At 37.2% G+C, this 22,107-nt stretch overlaps 1 protein-coding gene across 1 annotated transcript in view; it reads left to right on the top strand.

Moving 5' to 3' along the window:
* The window catches only part of GTF2B (general transcription factor IIB), a 37,454-nt gene that overhangs the window by 2,093 nt on the left and 13,254 nt on the right, over positions 1 to 22,107 (top strand). Inside the window, exon 2 of the mRNA XM_051999350.1 lies at positions 2,418 to 2,524. Coding sequence (XP_051855310.1) covers positions 2,418 to 2,524 — 107 coding nt within the window. The remainder of the gene's footprint in view (positions 1 to 2,417; positions 2,525 to 22,107) is intronic.

Raw genomic sequence — 22,107 nt, 5'->3', positions numbered from 1 at the left:
ATATAAGTGATAATTGAGACAATAATATTTGGATCTTAAGAGGTTAGAGAAGGCAGCTTTTAAAATATGAATGTTTAAACTTTTCTGATTTAAATTATTAATGTTCTGTCTTTAGCAAATCTTATGGCTAAAAGGCTCAACTTTAAATGTCATCTAGTAGGTATCCACATATTTGATTCCACCTAAGCAAAATTACTAGAATAAGTGACAAGTACCAAAATTAACAGTTTAGCTTTTCTTTTCTTATTTCTCTCTTTTATTATTATTTTGTTGAAAAGAGAATCAATCAGTTGGCAGAAACTAAAACCATATTACCTGGAAAATTAGCCACTGAATTAATTCAGTTAAATTGCCTAACTATAACTTAACAAAGTTTGCAATTTCTTTTTGTAGTGGTGGTTAATAAGCATCACAGCCTTTAGGAACAAGTGTTTAAGTAAAGCAGTATTTGTACTCTAGACCGATGATGTCCAAACTTTTTTGATCACTTATTAATGAAAAAATTTTTGAGCATGTACCTTCAATATTTTTACTTTTGTAAAACCTTTAAGTTTTAGTATACTTTATAAATTACACAAAATACAAATTATGATGAATTAAATGATATTTTGTATTTTAATGATACAAAATCTTTTCTATTAATAATCAGTATTTTTTAACGAAAGCAACATAAATTTTTATGTATGTCCTAACAGTGAATTTAACAACATTTCAGCAGAAATAATTTTTTCCCATTGATGTTTATTAGGTACAGAGCAAAAAGTAATAAAAAGTCTGATTTCAACTCCACAGAATGTTATTTACAGTTGTTCCTTATTCGTTTTTTGATTGAGGAATATTATAACTTCCGTATTTGTTCACATTTATATATTTTAGTTGGTAATATTTATGAGTGTGAGGTGCAGGAAGAAGGCCTCTGGCTGAATTTTAAAGAGGGGAATAATAAGGCTGCACAGCTGAGATGGTACAGTCTTGTAAAGGACTTTTAAATGTTAAAGAGATAGACTTGTATTGAATCTTGTAATCTCTGAGTCGATAGAGGAAGGAAGAAAAGAAGGAATTAAGCGGTTATTAAGCACCTACCATGATGTTGAGTGCTTCTTAAATATTCTCATTGGATTCTGTGGACCACTCTGAGGTGTAGGTACTTTTATTATCTATACCCTTTCTACAGATGAAACTCCAGGACAGCTCCATATCCATTGCTACTAGAATTTAGGGAGTGGGTGAGAGCTAGTGGTGTTGACATGGTCAAGTCTGCATTTAAGGAAAATCACTTTGGCAGGTATGTGGAAGATGAATTTAGAGTAGGGATGGCAGACTTGAGGTGGGGAGGCCAATTAGTAAGCCTTTGCCCAATTGTGATTTAGGGTGGGAAGGACTCAGTATGCTTGGGGGGAGAAGGAAATGAATTGGAGTATTGGTGGGATGATGTAGTAGAAGTAGGTGCATGACTGGCTGTGAAGAAAAGTGGAACTATGATACTGCATCACCATCCCATTTGTGAATTTGCATCCCATATGCACTCTGTGGTCTGTTTTCACTTCCTGTGGCACGTACTTGGGAGTCTGCTGGTCCAGATCAGGGTGTCAGAATCAGATCTAAACAGGCCACTAAAACAAATGTAAGCATCTTTGCTGACTGCATAGATGTAATGCTCTCTGTTTTGTTGTATTTTTATTTTAATCTTGTTGGTTACACTGTGTCTTTGAGATTCCTGGTTTAGAGCAAAGCTTCTTAAAACTGGGTTGTGATGCTATATGAGATCACATAACTGAATGTGGAGGTCATGAAAAATTGGACAATGGTAACAGCTTTCTGAATGCAACAACCAAAAATTAATTCAAAATCAAATACATAATGAATCCAATGTGTTTCCGGAAGTACTTGCTTAGGTTACATTATGCAATTTCACTGTAGCCTTGGTTCTGAACACACAAGGATCTCACACTTTGCCCTGTGCACGCGTAAACACTGCTATAAACACCTCAGCTCATATTTGACTTGGTGTCCTGTAAAAATGTCTTGAGCAAAAAGGGATCAGGAGTGGGGAAAGTTTTAAGAAATCTTGGTGTACACAGTGGTTTACATTTTTAAAATCTTCTGTTTTGATATGATTTTTAAAAATTATTTTTAAGAATTTGGGGTTATTATTCTCAGTCTTCAGTGTCAACAGATCAAGATGGCTCTACTAAAAAATATATTTTGAATTCTACTTGTAAATAAAAAGACTATAAAGGAATGTAGCATAAGTGTTTTTGTTATAAGTTAGAAGGTGCATTTAAGTTATAAAGTAAGTTCTTATGATAGTAGAAGGGTATTCAAAAGCCTCCCATTTAAATACTTTTACCTTTTCTTGCAAAACAAGTAAGATTAGTTGAAGATAAATATAAATTTTTTTTCCCTTTTTAATTTAGATTGGATGTACTTCCAAGAGTTACATGTCCAAACCATCCAGATGCTATTTTGGTGGAAGACTATAGAGCTGGGGACATGATCTGTCCTGAATGTGGACTGGTTGTTGGTGAGTATTTCCTGGGGTTTTCATCAAGCCTGAGAGTGCTTATTCCCATGATGTATATCAGAAGTGTCAAAGGGGGCCCAGACTAGATTAAAATGAAATTGAGAAATATTTGTCAAATAAACATATGGTGCAATGTATTGTGCATTGGTAGCTTTCTAAGTCCCTGCAGCCAGCAGGATTCCTTTCTATCTGAACTTGGCCCCACTGAGACAAATAAGATAAAAAAATGAACATTTTCTTCTTGTCAGCATTATATTCTGTCCAACAAAGATACTTGAAGCAACATGATGCAAATGTACTGTTTCTTATCAGTCATATGGAGAACAGTGTAACTGATTTGGTCCTGAAATTCATAGCAAAAACTAACAGTGAAGAAACTCTGTAACCAATTTCACATTCTCTAGTTTTCTAGAATTAAGACTCAAGTAATGGGAGGGGAACAAAAAAACTATTAGGGACATGAACTGGAGTGACTCTAGCTCTGTCTCATCTTGATCCATGAGGGGACTTTGGAATAAGATCAGAGATGTGTGGAGGAACTTGACATGTTATTGAATTTACTTTATTATGCTTCTTGTGCTTTGACATTACCTGCTTTTGATGGCAACCTCATATTCCCTGGTATACTATAGGTATAGTATGTCTGGTATAGACATATCAAGCTGAGCTGGGTACTTGGTTTACTTCTCTCAAACTTGGGATTTCTAGCTGGGGAGGGCTGGAACTATGCACTGAAATTGGGACTGCCGGGACTGTGAGCGCTTGAGGCTAACTTCTGATTGGACAATACTCTAAGGGCATATGCTTGGAAAATGGTCCTTTCCACTATCCATACTGTCTCAATGATTAGTGTATAGAGGATTATAGGAGGGACTGGGGGTGGAGTAAAGCTGGCCAGGGACACACACTCTCGTCCTGTTCAATCCTGAGTCTGGGGACCAAGAATAAAGATTGAGGACTTGCTTATCCTGACTCTGGCTGATTCTGGTGTCCTGAGTGCGAGCATGGTCATTACATCTAGCCCTAGTTTTTCTTGTATTTTCCCTTCCATGTCAACCCAAAAGGAAAGTTGGATATGCTATTTTCATTTAATGTTCAATTCTGATCTTTATTCATGTCAAAAGGGTTAAAAATAAACTAAACTCATTTGATTCACCCATTTGCACTATTGTCCCATGTCTATTTCTTTCCCCCTTCTCATTTCAGCTGTTGAGACCCATCTACACTCATTCTTTCCACTTTCTCCTTTTTGATGCAATTCTAACCCTCAGCAATCTGGCTTCTTGTCTCCATCCTTTTTCTTCTTGAAGTCTCGGTATCCTTCAGGATTGTTAGGCACGCACTTCTCTTTAGATTTTTTTTTTAACACTGGTATTTTCTGGTTCCCTTGGTTGGCCATACCCCTTATCAGTGAATCATCATTATCTGTGTCATTTTTCCTAACACTGGATGTGTCCCCTGAGGCTCTGTCTCAGACCCTCTCCCTTTCCCTTTTCTGTTGTCTTACTTGGTGAGCTGCTGGGAGCTTGGTTTTCCCAGACCTATAAATCTAGTCTTTGTCTCTTACCTTACATCTTGGACAGCTTAGATTTCCTCCAAACATCTCGAATTTGGGACATCTAAACCAGAACTCATTATCTCTTGTGCCCAAGCTCGCCCCTGTTTTTAGCACTCAATCACCCAGGCTCACTGTTGTGAGCTCTGCTCCTTTATCTTCACCTCATATACTGTTTTTTGTCTTCACAACTTCTCATGTAAATCCATACAGCCACTTTTATAGTACATCTCCATTACCTCTTGCCTGAACTATTGCAATTAATAGTCTTTTTCTTATTCAGTAACTGTAATGGCTCCTCATCTCCAAGATCAAATAGAAACTCCTCTGTTTGGCCTTTAAAACCCTTCATAAACTGTTCTGAAGACTGAAGACTCCATCACTGCATTGACTACTCCTCATGCCTGGAATTTCCCTCTTTGCTTACCTTCACTTCCTGAATTTCTTGGCTTCAAGTCCTTCCTTCTGCAGAAGACTTTTCCTTCTTCTACCTTCCTCTTCCTGTTCAAGTCAATTCCCTGACCCTACACTTGGAAAAAGATCATCTACTTGAGAGCCATTGTGGCTTCAAAAGGGGCTAAGGAAGAGTCGATATCGTGTTAACTGCCCAGCAACTCCAGGAAAAATGCCAAGAGCAGAACACAGGTGTACTATATGTTCAACATTGTAGATCTGACCAAGGCCTTTGATACTGTCAGTCATGAGGACTTATGAAAAACCATATCAAAATTTGGTTGCCCAGAATTCATTAATATAGTATGTCAGTTTCATGCTAGCTTGCTTGCAAGCAATGGACAATGCTTCTGGACAATGGACACTGCTCCTGACCTTTCCCCATCACCAGTGGAGTGGAAAAAAAAGGCTGTGTGCTCTTTCTCATGTTTTTTAGTATGTCTTCAGTCATGTTGTCAAATGTCTTCAGTGAGGGCAAACATGGAATAGGTCAGCTACCACGCTGATAGTAAGTTCTTCAACTTGAAAAGGCTACAAGCCAAAACTAGTGGAGGGAGTGTTGATGCCTAATTTTTTGTTTGCCGATGATTGTATATTCAACACAGCCTCTGGAGCTGAAATGCAACAAAGTATGGATTGATTCTCTGCTGCTTGTGCTAATTTTGACCTAAGAATTAACACCAAGAAAACAAAGGTCTTTCATTAGCCAGCACCACATATCCATATGTGGAACCAATTTTGAATGCTGTGGAAAAATTCTTCTCTTGACAGTAGATTTTCTAGGAATATCCACATTGATAATGAGACTTACATGGGCATTTCCAGAGCTAGCTCAGTGTTTGGGAGGCCCTGAAAGAAACTGTGGGAGAGGAGAGGTATTAGACCTTCTGTTTACACTGTGTACACATGTGTGTATTCATGTATACATATGTGAGTACATGCACACGTGTGTATGTATGGTGTGCTAAGTATTGTTGATATTAGCAAAGGCACACCTAACTCTAGCCCTCAGGGAGTTGACGCGTCTTGGGAGAGATGATATACAAATAATTGTGGATAAAGATACTTAATTACATGTAACATAAAATGTGCAGAGCTCTTTATACATATATCTTATAAGATATATATGCCTATCAAGTACATCTTTACTTGCATATCATCTTCCTCATTAAGATGTTGGCTCCTTGAGGTCTGGAGCTAGGTTTGCCTTTGGATCCCCAGCACTGTAGTAGTGTCTTGATCTGTGCTTGGTGACTGATTTTTATAACCTAATCACCTGTGCTTTTTTGAATACAAATTTTTAAGACCTAACGCTTAGAAAATACAATAAAGGCTCTTTCTGGTTTCCACTTGAGGGTTGTTTCCCCATCTGCAATTTGTAGTTGTCTTTATTTGATGGTTTTTGTGATGAAAGTACAAAATGTAACCTTAATTTTAAAATATGTTATAGAATTATCCAACAGATGTCAAATTAGATAGATGTCACTTCACAGCAAAATCCAAGGATAGGCAGAAAAGCTGGGGATAAGTTTGAATCATACCTTGCTAAGGAAATCCTAAGAGTCTGGAGAAACTCTCAGAATCTACAATTTAGACTCTGTTCCTAGAGTCTAAACAACACAAGTTTTGTTCTTAGGTAAATTCCTTTTTAAGTACTTCTCTTTAGAAACCACAAAACAAATTTGGGTAGTGACCTTGGTCAATAAGAAAGGGTCTTATTAAAACCCACTTGTCAGATTTGGCTTTTTGTTACTTGGCAACTGCCTTGTGTTGTCTGTGACCAGCTCAATCCATGTTCTACTTTTTATACTAAGGAGGTGAAGAAGGACTCAAGCTGGGCAAATATTCTGTAATTCATTGAGGAGATAATATTTACACTTCTTTACATTTAAAATGATGTTCTGATGTCTGGATTCAAATCTCTGCACATCATCTATTTTCTCTGATGAACAACTTGAAAGAAAATCACTCAGACCATTGACTGATCCTGTTACTGGTTTGTTTGGTTTTTTAACTGCTTGAGAACTTAGGCTATTTTGATTTTACATTGTAATGTGAGTGCTGAAAGTCAGTTCAGAGAATATGGTTTGGTCATTTTGAGGTGTTGAAACATTTTGAATTACTGCAGATCAATGGTATGGTAATTTAATAGTATTCTTGTTTATCTGAGTAATCAAGCCCTGAATCATCAATTCAGATTGTTCCTTATTAATATTCAGTTTTTGTTGAAATCATTATCTAAAATTTGAGGGTAAGTCCAGAATGTGAGGTTCTATTTCAAAATTGCCTTCAACTCGGTTTTAGTCCTGAAATTATGTGCTATCTCAATTCTAGAGCCATGAAATCTGGCAACCCTCTGGAGTTGTACTTGAAGTGTGAGGATGAATCAGACTTTCTAGACTTGCCTTTGTTCCTTGAATATATTTGTCAGCAAATAAGTCTTGTGAATCACCAAGAGTCAGCTCACTTCAAGCCCTTCATGTGGGATTTACAGGCTTCTAGTTGAAGTCTGTGTCAATGCAAAATAGTATGAAAGCAGGATATGTAGAAAGTGCCATGGTGTTGTTCTCCCATAAATAACAGCAAAAGGCTCAAACTGTGTTAGCTGGATATTCCTGTACCTTCTCTGCCTATAAAGTCTAAGAGAATGGCTATGAACAAGTCATCGAACCTTTTCATGAGGTTGTGGTGAGGCTCAAATGAGATCATGTATGTGAAACTCTTTGTAAATCTTGAAAGTAATCCATAGGTACTAGTCATTACTATTTCCTCTGCATTCCAACAGAGAATCTATTCCTTATCTTAGTGCTTGTTGGTTTGTTGGAAGTTGCTGGGCCAAAGAGACTAAAGTTCCTATCAGTGAGCACAGCAAAAAAAATACTCATTGCCTGGCCTACTAACTAGTTTATGTGTTATGTAATTAAGACCTCATTTCTCCCCTTTCTCTGGTTACCTTGAATATATTGTAGAGTAACAACACTACCCAGTCAACTTAATTTTCAGAACTGGTTAGAATGATACTTGAACCTCAGTTATCCCTTCCACATCATTGGGTTTGGGGGCACAGTGCCCCTTTTATCTAGAAAATCCATCTAAAATTTAATAGCCATTTCAAAGAAATGTAGAATTTTCAAAGAAGTAGTCTTCTAGCTTTGCATATTTCCTTTTTTCCCCTTGATATTATACAGTACTACACATGTAGTTTTTACATTTCTCATTTCTGAGTTTCTGAACTTATTATCTTCTGCTGACCTTCACATAGAATCTGTGACTTTTGCACAACTCCCCAAAAGTTCTTATTTAATTTCTTATGACAATCCTCGATCTAGCAAAACCAAGATGGGGAATGTCACAAAGTGGAAAGTATACTAGTATGAAATATTCAAGAGTAGAATGTTACTAGCTTAAACTAGGGGGCTGAGAACTGTAGCTTTTTTTTTTTTTTTTTACTCCATTTTCTGTCCACCCTGCAAATTCTCCTACTTCCTTTTACAGCACTATTACATTTCAGTTGTCCTAAACATAGTAAAATTGCTTGTGTTGAGTTTGTTGTATTTTTTTTTTTATGTGAACTAAGATGAGATAACTTATTTCAAAAATAAATTAAGGAAGTAATCTGAGTGTTTCCTCTCCTAAGATCACCTGCTATTTGCCATCTTTATATTTTGTACAAACAGCTTTTTGCATGCCATCTCCCAATTAGAACATCATCTCCATGAGGCCACAGACTATTTTCATTGCCTTTCTTTCTATGCCTAGTCTTGGACTTGGTGTCTGATATACAGTAAATGTTTAACAAGTGCTTAACAAAAGCTTAACATCAAGAAGGACTTGTACCACCAATATTGAGTTATTGACTGCAGGTAAATTGTGGGATGGAGGATGCAGACATATTTCTCCATATATTGAGTTACTCATTCTTACCTAATTTGAATTAGTCCTTTTTAGCATGTGAATTACTTCTAACTGCTTAGCAGATTCTCTTTGTTTAAATTCAATGACTTGACTTCTTTGGGGATTTCTAAAATTAAGTATTTCTCTGTACCACATTATTTTGGATTTGGGAGATGCATATTTTCCCCAATACTTCTTTGCAATTGAATAATTTCTTAGCGTAAGACAGATTTATCTTTCTGAATTTTTCTTCAGCTGACTTAAATTCCAATTTTATTTGTGACATCATCTTTGATTTTGTTTTATTCTAAATTCTTGTCCTCTTGCAAAAGCTTCCTAATATCTGCCTGGTTTATTCTTTTTCTTTTCTGATAATGGTGTTTGGAATGACATAGACTAATTTTCCTATAAGTATAGGGCACAAATGTTTTTCATATTTAAGCAATTATTCTTGGTGTCTGGATTTTTTTGTAATATGTAGCCATTCATTTCAATATATTCATTCTGTGTCTGTGTGTACTCTGGGCACTATGGTATATATGATAGATATGGTAGAGAACTGCCCTAGAGACATTTGGTCTAAATTATAATAGGGAAGAAAAGCATAGGCATAAATAACTACTATTATAAAGAATGTTTTTGGTTGAATGTAACCTCTTGAGAGCAGAGATTATTTAGTTTTTGTATCTTCAGAGCGGAATAAGATGTCCTAAATGTAGTGTTTGCTTAATGTTTGTTAAACCGAGATAGGAGGGGCTCACTTCGGTAAAAAATTAAAAAAAAAACAACTTAATTAGTGGTGGCAAAAAATTGGAAATGGGTGGGGAATGGCTATGAATAAATTATGTTATGAATTTGACAGGGTTTGTGCTGTAAGAAATGATAAATGCTTTTTTTTTTTTTAAATAATTACTTTATATTGACACTCGTTTCTGTTCCGATTTTTTTTTTCCCTCCACCCCCTCCCCTAGATGGTAAGCAGTCCTTTATATGTTGGATATGTTGCAGTATAAATGATAAATGCTTAAGGGGGATGGCTTCAGAAAAACACAGGAATGCCTATAGGAGTTGATGCAGTGAAATGAGCAGAACTAGTAAAACAGTTTATATAGTAATAATAAGATTTTAAAGAAAATCACCTTCGAAAGACTTGAGAACTTTGATCAACTCAATGACCAACTGACGTTTCAAAGGATGCTACCACTCCTAGATAGAGAGCTGATTGACTCCGTTCAGATTGAAAAATTGTTTTTCTCTCTCTTTTTTTTTTGGGGGGGGGGGGGCGGGGCGTGGAACATGACTAATGCAGAATTTTATTTTACTTGAATTTACATATTTTTGCAGATTTTGTTTTTATTGCCTTCTCATTGGGTGGAGGGAAGGGAGAGAACTTAAAATACAATAAAATTGAATTTTAAGTTACATTTTAAAAGAAAACTAATCCAGAAAAAAATGCTGTGATAAATTTGGAGATCACTGTGGGGTGCCTGGGAAGGCTTCAGGCAGGAGGTGTGCCAACTGCCTTTTCAGTATCTCCCTATCTTCTCCTCTCTCTGCAATTTAGAACTTCATCCTTCTACTGATGCTTTCCAAGCAACCAGTGGTTTAATTGCCAAATCTAATGTCCCTTTCTCATTACTTTCTTCTTGACCTTTCTATAGCATTTGGTAATCTTCATCACTATTTCCTGTGTATTTTCTCCTCTCCCACATTCAGTATCTTTTCAGTTTTTGTAACAAAGGTCTTTGTTACAAGATTTGTCCTAGATCTTTTTGTTCCTCATTTTGAGCGGAAAATCCCATAACTCCCATGAGTTCAGTTAACCCTATATAGATATGTTCTAGATTTCACTATCTGGTCCTAGTCTCTTTTCTGAACTAAGAGTTCTAAAATACCAGCTGCTTTTTAGAGATCTTGAACTTGGTGTTCTGTGGGATCTTAAACACATTTTTAAAAAATCATCATCTTTCCCTGCTTCTTCTTAGCTTCCCTAAACCTCTACCCTCTCAGTTAACCCAGGCTTACAACTTCAGTGTCCTTCTCCACTTTCTGCAGTCATTCTACAAGTCCAGTCTATTGCTAAAGAGGGCCCTTTTTACCTTTCCAATGCCTTTCTTTCCGCATCTATGTGCCTTTCCTCTTCTTTCTGCTCATACAGTCTGCATCTAGTGGAGACCATGATAGCCTCTTCCCTGGATTATTGCAGTAGCCTCTGGTTTATCTGGTTGCTTTAGATCAACTGCCACTTCAATCCATCCTCTGCTCAATTGCCAGAATGATGATTCTAAACCAGAGAAGTGACCATCAGCCCCTTACTCAGTGAGCTTCAGTGATACCTTGTTACCTTCAGGAGTAAGCTTAAAGTCCATCTTGTTCTATTTTATTTGCCCTTCACCTACCCAGTGACCCAACTACACAGGGCTCCAGGTGCATTTTGCGGGGCTCACCCTAATGCCTAGAATGCTCTGCCCCCTCTGGTCCTTCACCTCGTCTCCCACACTTCTCAGCACAGATTCCTGCTTGTCCCCGCCTTTCCCAGAAGGCTGCCTTCTTCCATCTTTTCCTTCCCATCACCTTGCATCCACTTTGTAAATATATGGTAGCAACTTGGTCATTAGTATGGTGATAACACCCCAATTGTGGATTCTCCCCAAGTGTGGTGACCATGTTTTTGCCTTTCTTTGTATAATTAGCACTTGACTGACTGACTTGAAACAGTAGAAAAGAGTGGAAGTTGGGGAGGAGATATAGAAAATAGAAGAAGGGATGATCAAAGATGTGGACGGAAGTGAAGACAGAGGCCAGGGCTCTGAGCCAGGCAGAACCAACAGAATTCAGTACCTGTTTGAATGGGAGGGTGGGAGGGAGTGAGGGGGATCAAACTGCAGAATCAAGGGGAACATTGAGTTTTCTTGGTAAGTTCAGTCAAGTTGGCTGAGAACAGTTCCTAATCTTGTGTGTGGGGGTCCTGGACTGTAATGGGCTGAGGCTTGAGTTGATGCACTGAGGTCCCAAGCACATGAGGCTAAATAGTAATTGGACCATACTCTATTAATATATAAGCTTGGAGAAAGAATGGCCCCGCCCACTCTTTGTGCAAGTCCTGATGTGTCCTATAGGAAATGACGATTTTGGTGGGTGGAGGCAGGGGAGTGGAAAAGGAAGGGGAAGGAGAGACTGCTTGCTTTTGCCATTGCGAGGACCTTTCAGCTCAGATCTCCCTCTGTTAGCTGGCTTCCTGTCGCAGCTGCCCATACTGCTATCGCAATCTTTCTTGCCCATATTGCTATCGCAATCCTTATTCATCTCTTCACTTCAATAAAGATTGAAGATTTTCCCCTTAACCTGAATTCCTGACTCTGGCTGATTTTAAATACGCAGTCATTACACTGGACCCCCATCAGCACTCTGGTGGAACCAGTGGACTCTTTTTAAAGACCTAAAACACAGAATTACGAGGAAACCATTGCAATAAAGACTTTTTTTACCCCCATCCAAATTTACGGCTGTCATGAAATTTATCTTGGACCCTGGGTTAAAAACCAGGCCAAGAAGAAGGTGTAGTGCCAAGAAAACTAGGGTTCCCCTTTTGGGATCCCTAAGACCCAGCAACTTTCTGTCCTTCTGAGACCTAGAAATTGGATTTGGACCCTTCTAGCAATGAAAAGCTTCAGACTTATAGTTTGAATATCATAAAGTGCCTGAGATAGGGGCTCTCCCTCTTTAGTTTCTGAAGCCTGGTCTGTGATAAAGCACTGATGGAGTAGAGTCTTGGGAGCCGGAATCTCTTCCTTGAAAGGGAAGAAAAAAAGTCACATTATGTCAAGGGGTCAGAATCACTTGCCCAAGTGAGTGCACAATGTACTTTCCACCAAATATATAAAGTGTACATGTTTAATATTCTTTAACTTGGAGGTGTTAACTTGCCTCCAGAGTAGGTAGGTATCCTTGTTTGCTTATGCCAGGGGCAAAGGAATGGGGAAGTGTCTCTAGGGTTTTTTTCCTTCCTGCCTATCTTTTTTTCCTCATTTGTAGCATGAAGGACTTGCACTAGGTGATCTCTTAAGTTCTCTTCAAGCTCCAGCTCTGGGATGGCCCCCTGACAGGTGTGGGAAGGCATTCTGCTTATGTGGGAGGGGTCAGATGGACTTGGGGGCTGGGGTAACCAGCTAAAATTCTTTTCAAATTGTATGTGATTCCTCAATAACATTGAAAATTCTCACTGTGGATCACAACACTTTCCTGCCCTTTCTTGGCACTCCTTTTTCTTTACAATTTCATCTTATTTCTCTCTCCAGGTATCTCACACCTCACTTTTGGCACTTGCCTACCAAGGAAAAGCCTTGCTTTTTTTTGTTTCCCAAGCCCAAAATGCTTGCCCAGAGTCTTTATCTTTAAAGGCCAAGCCCAAACATCATATCTTTACTCTCCTGGCTGTTCCCTTGAGAAACTGAGTTTTTTTCTTCTGAACTGCCTTAAAACTTTATATTTAGTTCTTGTGGGCTTTTGGTCCTACCTGGTCCTGCCCTCTTTGGTGAACCAGATTCCTCCTTTTCCTCCTTCATGTGCTGCTCCTCACAGTAGAAAATATCTTACAGGCAGAAATTTATTATTTGGATATCTGGAGATGCTCAGCTACATGTTAACTTGAATATAATAATTGCCCAATAGGCATTTTTTGGATGACTGCACAAAGTAATTGCTAAGTTGTATGCTTCTGAATAAAAAGAAATTTAGCAATCATAATAGGCTGGAATAAATAGGAAAACAAAACAAAACAAAAAGTTGGGATTTGGTGTTTCTTGAAAGAACAATTAGGAAACAGTACCTGGGAATTGGATGAGAATGTTAAGGATAATGGTATTAATAAAAAGGGGATTCTCGAGCATTGTGCTGATGGGGAGCAGAGGAAAGTGGCACTGAGGAAGGCACATGTGGAAAGTAGGTGGCTCATGAAGCTGGTATAAGGAGGCGCTTTTTAAATTCATTTATTTATTTATTTATTATATTAGCTTTTTATTGACAGAACCCATGCCAGGGTAATTTTTTTACAACATTATCCCTTGTACTCAGTTCTGTTCCGATTTTTCCCCTCCCTCCTTCCACCCCCTCCCCTAGATGGCAAGCAGTCCTATATATGTTAAGTATGTTGCAGTATATCCTAGATACAATATATGTTTGCAGGACCAAACAGTTCTCTTGTTGCACAGGGAAAATTGGATTCAGAAGGTAAAAATAACCCGGAAAGAAAAACAAAAATGCAGATAGTTCACATTAGTTTCCCAGTGTTCTTTTTTTGGGTGTAGCTGCTTCTGTTCATCATTTATAAATTGAAACTCAGTTAGGTCTCTTTGTCAAAGAGACACACTTCCATCAGAATACATCCTCATACAATATCATTGTCGAAGTGTATAATGATCTCCTGGTTCTGCTCATCTCATTTAGCATCAGTCCATGTAGGTCTCTCCAGTCCTCTCTGTATTCATCCTGCTGGTCATTCTTTACAGAGCAATACTATTCCATAACATTCATATACCACAATTTACCCAGCCATTCTCCAATTGATGGGCATCCATTCAATTTCCAGTTTCTAGCCACTACAAACAGGGCTGCCGCAAACATTTTGGCACATACAGGTCCCTTTCCCTTCTTTAGTATTTCTTTGAGGTATAAGCCCAGTAGTAGCACTGCTGGATCAAAGGGTATGCACAGTTTGATAACTTTTTGGGCATAATTCTAGATTGCTCTCCAGAATGGTTGGATTCTTTCACAACTCCACCAACAATACATCAGTGTCCCAGTTTTCCCACATCCCCTCCAACATTCATCATTATTTTTTCCTGTCATCTTAGCCAATCTGACAGGTGTGTAGTGGTATCTCAGAGTTGTCTTAATTTGCATTTCTCTGATCAATAGTGATTTGGAACACTCTTTCATATGAGTGGAAATAATTTCATCCTCTGAAAATTGTCTGTTCATATCCTTTGACCATTTATCAATTGGAGAATGGCTTGATTTCTTATAAATTAGGGTCAGTTCTCTATATATCTTGGAAATGAGGCCTTTATCAGAACCTTTAACTGTGAAGATGTTTTCCCAGTTTGTTGCTTCCCTTCTAATTTTGTTTGCATTAGTTTTGTTTGTACAAAGGCTTTTTAATTTGATATAATCAAAAATTTCTATTTTGTGTTCAATAATGGTCTCTAGTTCAACTTTGGTCACAAATTTCTTTCTCCTCCACAAGTCTGAGAGATAAACTATCCTATGATCCTCTAATTTATTTATAACCTCGTTCTTTATGCCTAAATCATGGACCCATTTTGATCTTCTCTTGATATACGGTGTTAAGTGTGGGTCCATGCCTAATTTCTGCCATACTAATCTCCAGTTATCCCAGCAGTTTTTATCAACTAATGAATTTTTATCCCAAAAGTTAGGATCTTGGGGTTTGTCAAACACTAGATTGCTATAGTTGACTATTCTGTCTTGTGAACCTAACCTATTCCACTGATCAACTAATCTATTTCTTAGCCAATACCAAATGGTTTTGGTGACTGCTGTTTTATAATATAATTTTAGATCAGGTACAGCTAGGCCACCTTCATTTGATTTTTTTTTATTATTAATTCCCTTGAGATTCTCGACCTTTTATTGTTCCATATGAATTTTGTTGTTATTTTTTTCTAGATCATTAAAATATTTTTTTTAAAGTCTGATTGGTATAGCACTAAATAAATAGATTAGTTTAGGGAGTATTGTCATCTTTATTATATTCGCTTGGCCTATCCAAGAGCACTTAATATTTTTCCAATTATTTAAGTCTGACTTTATTTGTGTGGAAAGTTTTTTGTAATTTTGCTCATACATATAATTCCTGACTTTCCTTTGGTAGATAGATTTTATGCTGTCAACAGTTATTTTGAATGGAATGTCTCTTTGTATCTCTTGCTGTTGGATTTTGTTGGTGAGGTATAAAAATGCTGAGCATTTATGGGGATTTATTTTGTATCCTGCTACTTTGCTAAAGTTATGGATTATTTCTAATAGCTTTTTAGTAGAATCTCTGGGGTTCTCTAGGTATACTGTCATATCATTTGCAAAGAGTGATAGTTTGGTTTCCTCATTGCCTACTCTAATTCCTTTAATCTCTTTCTCGACTCTTATTGTAGAGGCTAGTGTTTCTAATATAATGTTGAATAATAATGATGATAGTGGGCAACCTTGCTTCACTCCAGATCTTACTGGGAAAGGTTCCAGTTTTTTCCCATTGCATATGATGCTTACTGATGGTTTTAAATATATTCTCCTGACTATTTTAAGGAGAAGTCCATTTATTGTATAGAGGCTCTTAAAAACTGGGCAAAAGAGGTGATTAAGTCATCATAGACTTTTGAGCTAAACATTTGTTCCCTGAACTGGAGTTTCGTTGAAAGCTCTACCTCTTACTGCTGTGTGACCCTGGGGAGATCCCTTAACTCCTGAATTTCCTTTCCTTATCTGTGAAGTGACATTTTGGGATTAAGTTACTTCTGAGTTTGTTTCTTGCTTTAGGTCTATGATCCTGATGGATTATCAGTGAAGAGGCCAGAAATAAATTAACCAGGAGACTAATCATTGGATCAAACTAAATCACTTTGTATCTATTTCTTTTGCACATTAAAGCTACTTGGACACAGGTCTTGTCTGTATTAGATTTTAAGCTCCTGAAGGGTATTATGTCTTACAGGTTTTTGTTGTGTTTTTTCTGTTTACCATGCATTGTATATTGGAGTTTAGTATGAATAAACATCTAATGGGATTGAATGGCTTAAATGAAACAAATTTGATGACTTGTAAAATACTGTACAGATCTCAAAGTTGTGGCAAGTTGGCTACAGGCAGTAATTGTAGAACTAAAGAGGTCATGCTGAACTTGAGGGCGGAAAGGTCAGAATTCAGCCACTGACTGAGAGAATGAAGGTAAAGGAAGATGATTGTTAAAGCCCAAAATGAAAGCCAAGGCAGAGGCACCTGAGTGGACGGCCAGCGCAGCCTCCTACTCTGTGTAGAATCTTGTTGCATCTCTGTCAGGTGATCATTATGCCTGTTAGAAACACACTTAACACTGAAATTCAGATATCAAGGAATATTTATTGCAGTCTAGAGGAATTGGATGTTTCTGGGTAGAAGCACTCCTCTCTAGGAAGAGGGAGCACTGGATACAGAAATGAGAGAAATTCTACTGTTAATTCAGAGCGTTTCCCTTCCCCTAGAAAATGGATTAGTTCGTTCCCTTTTGGATTCCATCATCCCTTCCAGGTTGCTCCTAAGCATGTTTCCCCTCCCTAGTCATACATCCCATGTTCTATTAATGAGTTTCTAATTTAATGCGATATGTTAACTTATATGCATGAGGTTTATTAAACAAACACATTAAAGAAAAGCTTTCTCCCAGTTGTTGACCCTGGTCAGTTTAAGCCAGTTCCCAGCCTGGTGCTCTTTATCAGAAAATTGTAGCTAAGTTATTAGTTTCTCCTTCTGAAAGCTCCATTGGTCAGTGATACTTATTATCTTACATTACCTTGAAACTGGTCACATTCTGTGGAAACCTAACTTTGCTATGTTTCTCATTGTCTGCTCAAGGTTTCTGAGGAATTGAAACTTAACTGTTCTGTGGAAAATTAAGCCTTGCTAGCCTCTTACAAGTGTTTGCTCTAGTAACCTCCATTGATGAGTTATTTAAGACCTACTTAGGCACCTGAGACCATTGCCCCGCACTTCTCACTGTTTGGAAGCTCTTTTTATTGAATGGAAATTGTGTCCTATCTTTGGTACTAATTCTTGAATATTTTCAGAAAGTAATACAGCTTTTGCTGGTACAAAAAACACTCTTGTTCTCTTGTTCTTTCTCTTTTGTGGATTGTTTGTTCTTAAATTTGAGGTGGGTTCCTCTAAATGAGTCCAAGTTAGGTGCAAGGTATAATTTTTGAGTCATTAATAGAAAGGTGCCTCGTGGAAGCCAAGGGGATGGATGAAGATGTAAGCAAGCAGTCATTCTCTCACCCCTTCCTGCCCCCCACAACCATCCATTATCACCTTGTGCCACAACCGACTTATGCTCCCTTCGTTGTTGGGCTGCAAAGATCCAGCTTCTCCCCTCACCAGTCTTCCACTCAGTAACTAGAGTCTGACCTGGCAGTGCCCGGACTTCTTGGACTTCTTAGCCTTTGGGATAAAATAAAATTTTGCCTTTTAGGGCCTTGTAGTCTAACTCCATTTTACTTTCTTTACTCCTTCCCCCTACTCCTAATTATAAATCCTTCATTCCCCCTCAGGCAAGAGCAGGACTAGGCAGAACCAGCACCTGGACTGGGGTTTGACTTCTCTTGTTTTTATTTTGTGAATATTTCTCTTTGTTAGAGCTTGATTATATTCTATCCCACCCCATTTTCCTTTTGTGCTTCTGTGCAAGTTCTGTGAAGTAAAGGACTATAATTTTGGGTGGTTTTTTGTTTTGTTTTGTTTTGTTTTTTTTAGGTTATGTAATTAGGCAGCATTTTGGGGCAGGGTCCTGTGCTTGGAATGAGTTCAATTCCTACTTCACTTCATCTATTTCAGATTACTTACCTATAAGGAGATAATATAATAGCACCACCCCCAATCTTGTTGAGGATTAAAAGAAATAATATTTTTTAAATACTTAACACACTGCTTGTTATGTGGTAGGTACTTAAATGTTTCCTAGCCCTAATTAATTCTTGTTGAAATTGAGAGCCATGAAAAGAACATTAATAAACATTTGAGAGTTAAGGATTCCAACATTTTATTCCTTCATACCTCACAGAGGGAAGAAAAATGATGTAACTCCTTTACTACTGTTTTAAATACTTAATAAATGGGAAGTTAACCTACTAAGTAAGGCTTAGCATATAAGGCTTGATATATAGTATGAATACTTTACAAATGCTTTTTTCCTTTCAATACTAAATGCTTAAGTTCAGAGCACTGTTAGGAACATGAGATTTCAGAATTCAATGAAAATTTAGAATGTCATTTCTTAAGTTTATTTAGTTAAAATTCCACTCAGATTTACCAAAGTAGATGCAGCAACAGATTCTGCATAATTTTCTTTTACAACTTTCAACATTTTATAACCTCCTATATGTCAGGGAACTTTTTCATTTCTGACCTAAATTTGTTATGTTCTAGATTAAGCCCTTTCTCGAACTCTGACCTCAGTAGAGAGATTTTCTCATTCTCTTTGAGGAGCATTATTACGTTTTCCCTTGTTTTCTCTGAATATTCCTAAAGAAAATAATCTGTTCCTTTATAGTTTTCTTTTGGGTCAGGTACTCTGACATTGATTCATTTTGTAGCTTTCCTTGTTCATCTTTTATTTGTCCTTAATTTGTCATTACTTCTTGTTTTAAAAACTAGTCACAATCTATTGTACAATATCTGGCTGTTTTTTTGTTTGTTTTTTTTTAAAGAATTGGACATAATGAGGTTTTTTAATTGCTTGATTTGGTGATTTAAAACTGAAATTGACTTAGTTTGGGGGGTGTTTATTTTTAAAGAGCTTGCATAAAGCAAGACTTTGCATTTATGATTAAGTGACTACATATAATCTTGCTAGAACTGGTATTTGATTTTTGTTTTAAATGTTGAACACATTAAAATTGATCACTAGATGGCAGCACATTCATAGTTTTACTGGCAATTTTGTAGTTTGTGTTCATAGATTTTATAAACTTGTGATCAAATGACTTTGGAAATTGTAGCATTTTTTTGCTTTCATTATTCATATGCAGGCTCATGGCTTCTCTTTCATTCTTTATTCTTTTCCTGCTTTTGCCTTGCCTCCCCAAAGGAATTGTTATAAGCTCTTTGAGGGCAGGCATAGTCTTATATTTTATTACCTAAAGCAGATGAACATTTAGTATCCTATTACACATAGGGATATAGGCAATCATTTGTGGATTTAGAGATTCTGTAAATGTTGGAAGTGAAAACAGCAGCATTTCTTTGCATTGGCTAACTTTTTATTTGATAACTTGTACATCACTGGACTTTAAGGTAATGAGAGTTCACACTTAGAGATTTGCAGAATGCTTTTCCTCACAACATTCCTGTTATCTCTATTTTATAAATCTGGAAATTCTGATTTGCCCTAGGTCACTGCTGAGAAATAGCCGAGCAGGCTTGAAACCAGGTTTCTTTACTTTAGAGTCACTGCTTTTTCTTTTACACTCTTTATGCTGCCTGTCCCCAGAGAAGGCCAGATTGCTGATCTGAAAGTCCATTCACAGACCTTAGCTTGCATTGACTGCTTACTGAGGGTCCTGAAACAAATTAAGGAGGTAATATTCAATACTTGTGACTCCAGGCAGGTCTGTTTCCCATGTGTTTCTTGTCTTTGTATTTAGGCTAACTTTCTCACTGAGCCATTGTGAGAAGAGTTCTTTGCATATAAAATGCTAAATAAAATAGTTTATTTCAGGTTGTGATAATGTAAATGTGTTATTTGTTAGTATCTATTGCACTTGCTTTTTTAAAAAAAGAAAAAATCCAAAGTTAATTTGGTTATGATTAGCCTCTTGTCTTTCTTTATAATAGTTTGAATTTTATCTGAAATTTATGCTACCCAAGGGAGCTCTGGAAGCTTCCTTATCCCCATGAAAAAGTCACTTAGAAAACTGATTTCCTAAGTAAGATCACTGTATGGTAGGATTCTAGAGAGATGAAGTCCTATTGTATATTGTCTTATAAACGCTTTTAAACAAAAGTTTAATGTGCCTAAAAGGAATTTAAAAAGAGTCTTCTTTCAGCATGGTAAAATAAAACTCAGTTGAAACTGAGAACTTTATGCTTTCATATAATTTTCTGTTTAGTTAAATTAAAATTGAGGTATAGTTATTTTATGTTAATTATACTTTCTCACTTTTCATTCAGTTTATTTTCTTTGCTTCCCAATAACAAGATTTCATTTTATGTAGTTCTTTTCTTTCAGAAGCTGCCAAGATTGTATATATGTGGTCTGTGTACCTCATACAGGCCAATTGGATGGCTTTGTCAGGGTCACAGATTTGTGTCACTACATTCTTTATTTGGCAGGCACCAAATGATGGTCTGTATTGCAATTAGTTACTGGCTTGATGATGGTGTTTGTAGACTAGACTAGGAGTCAGTTGTCGTCACGATCTATGGAATTACTGGATTCATGAAACAAACTTTGGATAATAAAGTCATTTCTTTTCTTTTTTGGACAGGGTTGCCAACTTAGTAAATGAAAGGAAGCATGCTATAGATAAGAGTTTACCTAGATTCTGATAAAACTTGTGAGGAAGTGTTTGATACTATAATAGAGCCATAAAGATTAGCTCTAACTATAGTCAGAAGTGCTTCGATGGTTGTGAATGGTTCCATTTCAACATGGAGTATCCCAGGGCTCTATGTTGTTAAACATTGCTGTCAGTGACTTGGATAAGGGCTTAGATAATATGCTCATCAAATCTGGGTTTGTGCTGTGAGGGGTATTTAACTCATTGGATGATAGAATTTATATCCAAAATAATACACTAGATTAGATTTAAAAATCAAATTGATTAGGGATAAATTTAAAGTGTTACTCTTGAGGCCAAAAAAATATCTTCACAAAGACCTTGTGGGAGGCGTGGAGAGGCAGCAGTCATTCTGAAATAAGGTAGAAGTTTTAGTGGACTGCGAGCTCAGTATGTACTAGAGTGATCTGTGGCAACTTAAGAAGCCATTTTGATCTTGGGCTGGCTTTAGGGGGTCATAGGCTTGATAAAATTGATGCAATAGTCCTGCTGGGAACTGCTGCTTGAAAAGGATGCTGATGAGCTTGTTCAGAAGAGGGCCCAAGGTGAAGGGCCTCGGGAGTAGAGCACAGGAGGCTCTGTTGGGAGGCCCGGGGCACGCCTCACTCAGATGCTTCACTTCAGGGGAGCCCTGACAGCTGCTTTCAGCAATTTGAAGCGTTACCATGCAGAGTAGCAGGTGGAAAGGGCAAAGGGACTGAGTTAGACTGATGCCATGAGAACTGTCCAGAAAAGGGCTGCCTAGAGATGCTGTGGATCCTTGATGGGCAGAGATGATCCCATCTAGTTGAGGACGTCATGGTGCAAGAGGCTTCCTTTTATGCTGATCACCATGTAAAGGCCCATTTAGCCTTCGGATTTTGTGACAGACTTCTTCTAAATGGATGAAAAAACATTAATTAAGCTCTTAAATTTGTGCAAAACTCTAGGGTTACAAGTAGATAAGAAAAATAGTCTCTAGCTTCTTGCTGATAATGACCACGCATTTGAGAGATTTCAGCCAGATCAGTGGACCTTCTGAGAACTCCCAGGAAGATGATAATGAATGTCATTTATCGGAAATTTTATTGAACCCATTTTACCATGGGTATTTTGTTATAGTAAGATAAATTTTGACATCCTCTGGTCTATATGTAGTATTTTTCTGAAGGAAAAGTTTGATTTCCTCAATTTTTTTTTTTAAGGCTTATAAAGTGCTTTATTTTAAACCTCACCATAACGATAGTATATCAGTGCTACTATTATCCCCATTTTACATAGTCAATATGATAAAACTGAAGCAAACATAAATTAAATGGTTTTCTCAGGGTCATCCAACAAGTAAATTTCTGAGTCTAGATTTGAGCTCAGAACTTTTTTTT

The sequence above is a fragment of the Antechinus flavipes genome, chromosome 4 (assembly GCF_016432865.1).
Source record: "Antechinus flavipes isolate AdamAnt ecotype Samford, QLD, Australia chromosome 4, AdamAnt_v2, whole genome shotgun sequence".
NCBI classification, from domain to species: Eukaryota; Metazoa; Chordata; class Mammalia; order Dasyuromorphia; family Dasyuridae; genus Antechinus; species Antechinus flavipes.
This window is presented reverse-complemented; position numbering and strand designations above follow the sequence as displayed.